Source organism: Gossypium hirsutum, chromosome D10, assembly GCF_007990345.1.
Source record: "Gossypium hirsutum isolate 1008001.06 chromosome D10, Gossypium_hirsutum_v2.1, whole genome shotgun sequence".
NCBI classification, from domain to species: domain Eukaryota; kingdom Viridiplantae; phylum Streptophyta; class Magnoliopsida; order Malvales; family Malvaceae; genus Gossypium; species Gossypium hirsutum.
Genome location: NC_053446.1, coordinates 15,623,759 through 15,634,554, shown reverse-complemented (window position 1 = coordinate 15,634,554; position 10,796 = coordinate 15,623,759). Strand labels below are relative to the sequence as shown.

Here is a 10,796-nt window from a genome sequence, read left to right as displayed (position 1 = left end):
GATACAGTGCTTGCTCTTCCTTTTGGGGGCTTAATTTTGATTTTCTGCGAATTTTTGTACCGTGGTTTATTTTAGATTTGAACCAAGTTTTGTGTACATATATTATATATAAATTATAAGAATTATATGTACTAAAAATTTTATCATACGCATATGCAAGTATGAATCACGTATTTAGAATATAATAGTGTGTTTAAAAATAATATTTAGTAAATAATGACATCATATATGCAATATGTACAAAATTAAAATAAAAATTAGTTTAACTTGTAAGTAAAAAAAATTTGAAATAGGTAAATACATAATATTAAAAATATTAAATGACGTATTGTCATTTTTTTATAGCACGTCAAAAAATTATAAAGTTAGTGAAAATAAAATTCAATATTAAAATCTTATTTTTAAAAAAAATTAAATATCGAGTTGACTTGTGACACCAATACAATTAGTGACATTATTTATACCAGAAATTCTATCAAACATGTATGCATGTGAAAACCACATATTTAAAACATAGATGATTGTTTAAAAGTAACATACAATAAACAATTGAACGTATGGTTTAAAATTAATTGTTAAATTGATGAAGATAATAAATTGTGTATATGAAAATAAAATTGTATAAAACATATTAAAAGTTTTGAATGAGTGATAAATTTAAGGCTTTAGTAATCCCATTGACACGGTTTCAAATCCTATTATATACATATTTTAATTGGTTTTTGTTAAAATTAAAATATTAAAATACCCTTAAACAATGTAAGTTTTTTTAATTATGAATGGATATTTTCATATTTTATTAATCGAATTGGCGACCCAGTTAATGGTGACACCAACTTAGTCAGGAGCTTAATAATAAATATAGATATACAATTGATAGAGGTAATAGAGTATACATAATAAAATTAAAAAATATAAAAAAATGTTAAAATAAAGCTTTAGTTTAGCGGTAAATTAAAATTTTTACTAATGTAATTGGCGTGGGCTTGAATCTCAGGTTATTTTTAAGTGAAAAGACTAAAATACCCTTAAATAATATTACCTATTTTAATTATGAAAGAATGTTCTCGTAATTTCCTAACTGAGTTGGTGACCTAGTTGAGAGTGACACTAACTCAATCAAAGGTTTTATTAATAATATAGATAGTGCTGTGAAAATATTCCTCTTATTTTGAATCGTAGACGTATTATTAATGAAACATTAAATCCAGACTTGCTAGCTTATAGATTAGGGCTAAAAGAGTTATTTTATCTTTTTAATAAAATCCACATCGGAAAAAAACTCAAAATTAAATTATAGGGACTAAAATATGGCATATTTAAACCAAAATATATACTCCATATCTAAGAAATCAACCCAATAAAAATATCTGGGCCAACATATGGTACATTAAGATTGGATTACAGTTGAAACTTGGGCTGAGCTTTTTACGGGAACCCCGAGTTCTAACTAAACTTAAGCAGAATAGCTTAATCCTTGTTACCAAACGCGACGTTCTCTTCACCGATCTCGCGCTTATTCGAAGCCGAAAGCAAAACACTCCCAAAGGCCAAATTTTTTGATTTTCAGAGTCCAATTAGCACCGCACAATAGCTTCAATGTCGGATCCAATCATCCTATCCGATGGAGACGACCCAAAGACCCCCCGCCCTTCCATCTACAAGAAGCCCAGAACCGTACCGGACAGTCATTTACCTCCGGTTTTGATTCTCGACGATGACCCTACCCCGCAAAAACCGTCACTGGGCCCCCCCTTCACTTGCGGCTCCACTCCTTCCTTTGTGGCCGAGACTCCGATGTCAGAGCCTTCGGTCGTCAGGTGCTCCAATGCTGGCCCTTCAATTGAGGCTTCGGATCCTCAAATTGGAGATGCCAAGCTCTCTGGTCTATACCTTTCTCTTTTACATACTCACATTCTTTAGTTGAATTTTGGCTTCATTTTAGGGTTGCATTTTGGAATTTATTCGTTTTCATTTTAATTTGAAATAGAGATGGTTCAATTTTGGTAATTTTGTCTTATGTTGATGCAAAAGCAAATGGTAACGATGAAAGCTGTGTATGATGAAAATGGGTAAAATAGCTCAAATATAACTGTATTTGAACATATATTTGCTTGCTTTATGTAAAAGTAAACTAGTATATTTTGTTGTTAAGAAATGTTAAATATTTAACTTTTAATCATGCAAAAATGTTACATGCTTTTGTATCCAGAGCTATTCTTTTACTTCATTTTTCCTTGTAGAAGCAAAAAGCAAGCAGCGAAGTTAAAACGAAATAAAATTAAAGCTTTTACTAAATAATGACAAGTGTAATTTTTTGACATATTTATTGCAGTTAAAACTTAGGGTTAATTCTATTAGCAGTTTTTGGATAAAATAATTTGGCATTTGATGTTTTTATGTTTCTTTTTGAGTTTTTGTTTTTTAATTGCTTTTCTATCTGGAGTCATTTCGGAGTGGTTCATCTTTCATTCATTTTTTTTTCAAAGTTTTTTGTTAGTTGAAAAGAAACTCTGAGGGTCACCATCATTTATCCTTCTGCATAATGTTTACTTTTATTTTTCTACCTTTGTTTCCTTACCTAACAGGAATAAGCAGATTGATATGTTTGGAATCTGATAATGATTCTGAAACTGGTTCTAAAAGGGACAATGATCAGGAGAATGGATCAAAGTGTTCCTACATTGATGAGTCCGAAGAGTTAGAATGGCATTCTAGAGTTTTTGATTATGAAGCTCATCTAGGTTTGTTGATGCTGTCTGTTGAATTGTTCTATATGTGATTGTCTGGTTCTTGAAACCTTCTACAATTTTGAAAATTGCCAGAGGAAGCATATCCAGTAGTTTGGAATCTGTTTTCTTGTATATTAATGGAAGATAAAGAATTATGTTTCAGGGAGTTCTAATCTAATCCAAATGTGTGAGGACAGTTCTTCTCAGCCATTGTATGAAGAGGATGATGGTGATCCACAACTTCTTGAGGTATGATTACATAAATGATGCATTACTCACCTTCTGAAGTAGCCAAATGGGTTGCTGTTGTGTTGTTTCCAAATTTCAAAGCATAGGCAAACATGTATTTGAAGTGCTAAACAAATATATTGATAAAATTTTCAAAAACTTAATATATTTGAATATATATTTTCATAAAAAGATCACATGAGAAATACACTTAGACAGTTATGCCAACTTAAGCATTGGAAATTTACTGGTTCTTATTGTATTGGATGATAGTGATCTAAATTCATTTTCTTTTCTTAATTGATCAATTGGACTTTAAATCAAAACCTATGACTCATTTAGGCAAATTTGCTTGGAACTTTGAGTCGGCAACACTTATGAGTATTCCTCTTTTAGTTCAGATTTTTGGAGCGGTGAATGTTGTGATGTTATGAGCCTGGTAGAAACTTGGAACATTGACTTAAAGTTTGTTGTAGAGGGTAGGAAGGTCTAAGAGTGAGGTAGGTCGTTTTCATGCTATATTTTGATAAAAATGAAAATGATAATGAAAACATTTTGTTTTTTCTTGTGTGTGTGGCATGGTTAATTGTTGGTCATCTTTTTAGTTCATTTTTCTATTTCTTCTCAGTTGCGTGATTGTTGCTTTTCTCCTTTTTTGGCATTATAAATGTCATGGGAGCAAGCACTGTAATTGAGCCATTGATGGATTTGAGAGGGAGTATTGTAAGGCTTGGAGTTTAATCTTGAAGAAGTTATGTGTTCCTCTTCTTGAACTTCAAGGATGAAAGAGAATAGTAGACAATTGGAAGATTTAGAAGTTTGAACATGCACTTGGTTGGCAAGGTTGAAGACTTTAAGGACCATCTGCATTTTATTTTACATCTGGTTATTTTTGAGTTTGTTGGTACTTTTAGTTTCAGGTCCTACATGATGCTTCCTCAATTCCTTCTTACTTTACTTTCGTTTTTAATTTATTTTTCTTATTGTTGCTTGCAACATAGCCATTTTGCTATTGTTCCATCTTATCAGCAAGTTTTCACCCTCCTCCTCTTCCCCTCCCTCTTCCTCTCTCTCTCTCATATACACTTGCTAACACACAGACCTAACTTGCTTGTCTATTTGAATTCTATAAGTTTAACAAAATTTTGGAGAACTTTGAGAGAAACTTAGGTATTAGGAATTGTTGGCTGCTGTATTAAACATATAGTTTGATGAAATGGATCAGGTAAATGATGATCCAGACAAAGAAAATTTTGCCTTAGAGCAGATTGGGAACACAATAAAGCAGAATCGAGAAATGAAAGCTGATTCTGATAAGAAAAGTAGCACACATGGAGCAACGGTAAAAAGAAAGATGATGAAGGAGGAGCGGACTCGTATGTTGGAAGAAAAGAAGCTAAAGAAAGAGGCTAGTACCTTTTTTATTACAGATTATTGTTACCTTTTTTATACTTCTCTTGCATAAGTAACTCATCAAAACCTAACATGCAGCAAGAGAAATTGCAAAAAGCTGCTTTGAAAGCTGAAGCTGTTGAGTTCAAAAAATTGCAGAAAGAAAGGCAGAAATGGGAAAAAGGAAAGTTTGCTCTAAAATCTATTGTAGCTGAAATTGATACTAAGGTGGTTGAACTAGGGTCAATAGGAGGTAAGGGCTTCATTGATGTTCTTAGATTATTCATGATAATATTTGACTTATGCATATCCTGAGAAATTCCCTAGCTTTTATGTAGGACATTTACTTTCAAGGTTGGCTGATAAAGGCCTTACATATCGCATAACGTCAAATCCAATTGAAAAATCAATTGTATGGACTATGGCAGTTCCCGAACATATTTCACAGGTAATAAGTTGGATTGAAGTTTTGAAAATTCTGATATCCTGCACAACTTTTTGTTGTAGTTTACCTTTATATGTATGCCTTTCATACCCTTCATCCGAATCTCTTGGTAATTTTATGCTAGCAGCTTGGATTTAATGAATTTCTTAATTCTATGGTCAGAATTTGATTTATCTTTACACTGGTGGGTTTGAGTTGATTTTTTTAAATGTCGTCTATAACATATTATATTGTACTAACCATCCATGGCGTCAGGATAACAGTGAGCTTTTAAATTAATTCTGCTTCTTTTCTTCTCTCTTTCTCCTATTTATTTACTTGAAAATTTTGGTTAATTTTTTTGATATGGTGGTGTTAACTGTTTAGTACCATTGGACTCTAGTTTTTGTGTAGCTTATACCTTATTACCTAATCATGTTGGCTGGGCTCACCTTTAAAAGTTTAGACATGTTATATTTTCCTAGACTTTTCATGCTGAACTTGACTGTCAAATATGTTGCAATTGTTGGTTAGGTTTAGTGCTTCTAAGGTGCAAAGATATGCTTTTAGATGATATTCAGTATAGTGAAGACGCATTGTATCGTATGTTACTGATAAATTCCGGCAAAAATAATTGCTCAATAACAGGCTTTCAAAATATTTTTTAATTTGGGAGTTTTGCTTCTTCTATCTATCAGTTGGGTATTATTCAATTCTTTGCTTGTAAACAAAAAAGAAAAGAAAACCTTTAGTAACTGTTTCTTGACATAGATCATCTGCTTTTCTTTTTGCAGCTTTCTCCTGAAGGACTAGAGATTCAGTATGTATTAATTGTATCTGAGGCTGCAGAGTTTTGTGATCTAGTAACAAGTGACACACTTTTGGATCACATTTCTAGAGTTCGAAGTAAATATCCATCGTATACAGTTTGCTATCTTACAAATAGACTATTGGCATACATTAATAAAAGGTCAGAGTTGCTGAACTTTACCTTTATATAGATGTTCAACCCTTGTTGTTTTTGATGATTTTGTAATTCCTCTCTCCTCTATGTTTGACTATGTATTCATGCCTTTTGGATGCAGTTTTCATGCTAGTAATGCTATTTGTATTATGTTTTGGTTTTGTTATCCGCCATTTCCATTTGTATTATTTTCTCTTTCCTGGCCCCCTTCCCCCTATGTGATTATTACTTGTGAAGTTGCACCATTTCTTTGTAGGAAGATAGTATTTTATTTTTCCTCTTTTGGCTTTTAAGATGAGATAGTGAATAAATTTTATGATATCATTAATGCTGTCTTGATAGACGTTTGTTGATAGAGAAAAACATGTTAAAATTCCAGGTTGGATGAAACTGTATTAGACCTAAGAAATGTTCATAAACTTGAGAGACAATTTTACAATAAAATAGTTTTGTTATTTTTTTCATAAGTGGTTCTGTTGTCTTTTTCTGCTTATAATTGATAATGAAGTGATTTGTAGTTTTTTGTTGGCTACTTCATGATGCTTAAATAATGTGATGAAATTCAATATGGATCTTGGCAATGTTTTAGGGAAAATGAACAATACAAGAACCCTGCAATTGATAGTGGTTGGAGACGTCCGCTGGTTGAGGAGGTCAAACTTCTAACTGCATATGCACTGAATCATGTCTAATGATATTGTCGTTTTAGCTTCTGTATATTATTTTAATATCATTTTTTTCTCTCATTTTCTGTCTGAATTTTGTTTTATAGGTGTTGGCAAAGCTGACCACATATTATGCTAGGGTACACTCTAGGCAATGTGCTGATGAATCTGAACTGGCCGAACATGTTGTTGGTTTGACATGCAGTCTAGCCTCGTGCCAATTCAGGTACCACTCTAGATTTCAAAATGAATTTTAAGGTCAATAACTCAAGTTCAGTTAGAGCATAGAGACAATTGTTAGTCTTGGGGTCACATTACATTATTTTGCCTTAACCTGCTTGTGTGAAATAAGGGGAATAGATATTGATTATGTTGCTTCTTATAAAGTAATTCCTAAAGTCCATAAGATGTGCTGGTTGCCTGGTAACTGAATGCACCACGCTTCCTTAAAATGTAGTTATCAATTAGCTGCACTTGTTCCTATCACTTTCAGCAGGCAACTTACTACTCATACAGAAATATTTAAAATTTTGAGTTTAAAGGGGAATGTACTATGCCAATATGCCATTCATTCCTTTAAAGCTATGTAGGCAAAGTTATCAATGTTGTAGTGGACTGGTCTATGCCATTTTCATGGATAACTGTTACATTGTGCCTTCTTATACCATCTCAATATGTGTAGTGTTTTAAGTTATTATCGGCATACTTATTAGATGTAATGTTCTTACAAGTCATAATGGCCATACAATTAGTTACATCTTTGGTGTCCATAAAGCTTACAGTACAGTTATTATTCAATGGTGGAATGTTAATCCATCATCCAATGACCAAACTTTATGCCGCACTTTTATAGGCATGGCATGACTAATCAACATTCTGAACAGATTACAAGAACTTGTGCTCTTTTTAGTTTTATATATGGGAGGAGGCATCATGTGGTGACAGATTGCATCAGTGACACCTCTATCTTGATAGATGGAAGGATAAAAATGATTTACCTGTTGTCATTTTATGAAAAGTCTATAGGTTGATCCACATTTAGGAGGACCTGGGACGTATAAAATTTATGACTCATTAATGGTAAATTTGCATTATCCTTGAGCTGCTGTATCAGATTGCTTTTATTTTGATTGCAATACTGAATGCAATGTTACCCCAAGTAGTTGCCACTTGCCAGCATTATATTTCCCAATTGGTTAGTTGACAAAGCTCCACAACTGGCTTCTTTTACTCTCTAGGTTGGTGACATAAATTTGATTGAAATATTTGAGGAAAATGAAAAGAAAAAAAGAAAAGAAAGAAAAACAAAACAAAGAGGCCCTTCTTCAGTGTTACAAGAGTTATATTTTTATTGGTGCTGAATATGGACATAAGTGGTATGAATGATGAATCAATGTTATTCTGGGTATAACTTTTAAATTGCTACAAAAGTTATGTGATCACTTTCTTTTTTCTGTTTACATTATCCAATGATTAAGATTAACATGTAATGCATTCAGAATCATGAGAATGTTTGATACTGGTTACTTGTACGGTATTTTACTTGCTAGGCTAGCAACTCTTGGGGCTGGTGCTGTTTGTGGTAAATTTGAGCTCATGGTGGGCACTGAGAAAAGAATCCTCAGGCTTCTTAGATGGTTGGAAATAGTTTTAAATATTATTCTAACAAGAAATTGGTAAAATAATTACATTCCTCATACCCTATCAATTTTCTGAATCTAATATGCAGTTTTTGTTTGCATTGAAAAGTTCAGTGGCCTATTTTGTAAAATTGGAAAGCACTATAGATGCATATATTTTAGTGTCCTAGTCTGTTCAAATATTATCAATGCCTTCACTGAGCAAACTTCTCTGTATCTGCTAAATTAGTTTATGTATTTGTTTGCAGAAAGAAGTTAACGCGACTCTGTGTAAGTGCTAATGGATCCCTTATTCCTAAGGATTCTATTGACAAGAATTTAATAAAGGGGAACTTGTGGTGAGTAAAATCTCCAACACTTGCATGTTTGATTTGTTTCTATTTTTTCCCTTAATTTGTTTATTCTGGTGATGTGATGCCATAATTGTTCAGAAACAGAATATGAATTAACTCCCATTTGCTAGTTGAGAAACATCAGATACTGTGAACATAGCATTTAAAGTAGTTATTGGTACTGGTGGCCAAAAAGAAAGAGAAAATGGTTCTCCATAATTCTATATATTTTTCTGCAATTATAACCTACTTTTAAACCTGGCATTGACTGCAATTATTTCTTTCTTTTCGTGCATTGCATTTTATTGCTGATTTAGCTTTTCATATCCAGGTTAAAAGCTTTGCTCGCCATCCCAAAGGTCCAGCCACGATTTGCTCTTGCCATAGGGAGAAAGTACCCTACCATGAAATCTCTTTTGCGCGTTTACATGGACCCTACTAAATCAGTAAGTCAAACAGCCCTCTTTATATTATAAAGCGTTTCCACTGATGTCACATTATGAATGGCCAATGGCCATGTTTCCAACTTCAGTTTTGAGCAGCTTTAGATTTTTGAAGCTAAACAGGTGCAACTGTACTTTGCCATAGACAAACTTTTTGTTTATCTCTATTTCAGGATTCTCAGTTTACTTTTGGACCTTTGGTAGCATTTATGGTTTTTAAGGGCCTAAGATTTACTATATGTGGCATATTTTTAGAGCGGGCTAATATATATTGATACAATGCCTACTTCTACCCATAACCCTTCTCAACCCTTAAATTGAAAGAAAAATATGCTTAAGTGCGCTCGAACCCACACCCTCCTAGTTGTTACAATAACAACGGTGCCAACTGAGCTAAAGCTCAATCAGCGAGGGGGCTAATATCAATGACATGACTAATGTGATAGGAGAATTAATGCTTCTACCACCAAGAATTAATTCCAAACAGAAATTGGTTTTTAGCAGATTTGATTTTTCCTGCAAAATCAGAACAATATATTTTAAGGCATTTCTTCTAGGGGTTTGACTCTATTTACTTTTCAATACATTTATTGTTAGTTCATTGCTGTTCACCTATGTAAGGTTCTGGATCGAATGATTAAAAAGACAAAAAGGAATTTCAACCTTCCATATGAATCCTTGTCTGAAATGTTACTTGTTTCCTTTGTAACAACTTACTAAAAGAATGGAAGACGAAGTTCCATTTCCTCATCTTTGATCCATTCTCTTCATTTCCTTTCTTCCTACCAAGTGAAGTATTACATTTCATTTCTCCAATGGGAGCATTACTAAGTTGAGTCATTTGGTTTTGGTATTGTATTGTAATGGCAGGTGCATGACAAGGAATTTCTGCTCAAGGACTTGGTGGTAGAAGGGTTATTAGGTAATGACAGAAGATTAGGTGAGATTTGTTCAAAGAGAGTCTATAGAGTACTCATGGCTCAGAGTGGAAGCGTCAAAACTGATGATATTGAGGATGGTGCTGATTTCTTCACACATTAGTGATACTCAAACTTTTATTGTTTGCTTTCCTTATTTTTCTGTCTAGCTTTTAAGATAAATGATTGCATCATGTGGATAAAACGAGTGTCAATATCAAGTATATTGATAGCCATTATAAGGAGTAAAATTCATTGATAATTCGTGAATTTATATTAATGTTTTATTTTCATTTATAATCTTAGAACTATTATGTTTATCGTCTACAACCTTTAAAATGCATCATTGACGTACAGTATTAACGAAAGTTCTCAAATGAGCTTCACTTGTCAGTCCAAATAATAGTTTGTATACAACAGAAAACAATGGGCAGCATATCCCTTTGGGATTTCGTCCCATCGAAATTCTCAAATTTTCTGAAATTTTCTCTCAATCAGTAGTCTTTTCTTCTTCCGGGACAGTGTTTCGGGCTTCCCTTTTTGATTCCACCTAGATTTGGGAAATGCCTTTTTTTTCCTCTGGTTTTCATTACCTAGGGGATGGTTTAGGATTGGGGAAGTGCTCCACCTCTGTTTTCCTTTGTTGGGATCGGGTTCTTCTTACAGGTCTTCACTAATATCTTTATTGGCGCTCTTTTCTGTTTGACAAAAGACCTTGGGTCTTTTCGTTTGGAATTTTGGGTTTTGTCTGGGTTTTTGACGTGGATTGGGTTTTCTCCAATTTTGTATACCGAGCTTCTGAAGGGATCCCGCCCAATAGCTGCATGTACCGTCTTGCTTGCCTTGTGAGTGGTGTTGGTTGCTACTGTTCATTCCTTGTTTTGGTTGTTGACCATTTCTCCTTGCCGAGGGTTAGGGAATCCATTAGCAGTTGGCGCACTCAAGGAACTACTTCCGGTGCATAATCCATCTACTGTTTTTCTGATGGAAACTAAGCAAAAGAACTCTATATTGGATAGACTTTTTTTTCCTTATGGAAACTAAGTTAAAGAAGTGTCA

General features: G+C 33.4%; 1 protein-coding gene across 2 annotated transcripts; it reads left to right on the top strand.

The window, feature by feature from the left end:
* The first annotated feature begins 1,483 nt into the window (after nucleotides 1-1,483).
* Nucleotides 1,484-10,030, top strand: LOC107914408 (crossover junction endonuclease EME1B). 2 transcript variants are annotated; one of them, XM_016843319.2, is made up of 12 exons: nucleotides 1,484-1,820; nucleotides 2,589-2,744; nucleotides 2,896-2,981; nucleotides 4,186-4,368; nucleotides 4,452-4,605; nucleotides 4,691-4,800; nucleotides 5,571-5,746; nucleotides 6,330-6,393; nucleotides 6,513-6,631; nucleotides 8,294-8,383; nucleotides 8,709-8,823; nucleotides 9,691-10,030. In XM_016843319.2, the coding sequence occupies exons 1-12, from the start codon at nucleotides 1,718-1,720 to the stop codon at nucleotides 9,859-9,861; spliced, it is 1,527 nt and encodes a 508-aa protein (XP_016698808.1). In that variant the 5' UTR covers nucleotides 1,484-1,717; the 3' UTR covers nucleotides 9,862-10,030. The 2 variants fall into 2 exon arrangements, with proteins under 2 accessions (XP_016698808.1, XP_016698807.1); XM_016843318.2 differs by having other exon boundaries at nucleotides 1,485-1,885.
* The last annotated feature ends 766 nt before the right edge of the window (nucleotides 10,031-10,796 follow it).

Coding starts and splice junctions, on each gene's coding strand:
- LOC107914408 (XM_016843318.2), top strand. CDS start 1,600: ATGTCGGATCCAATCATCCTATCCGATGGAGACGACCCAAAGACCCCC. Junction 6,394..6,512: donor GACGTCCGCTGGTTGAGGAG/GTCAAACTTCTA, acceptor TTTGTTTTATAG/GTGTTGGCAAAGCTGACCAC. Junction 8,384..8,708: donor TTAATAAAGGGGAACTTGTG/GTGAGTAAAATC, acceptor TTTCATATCCAG/GTTAAAAGCTTTGCTCGCCA.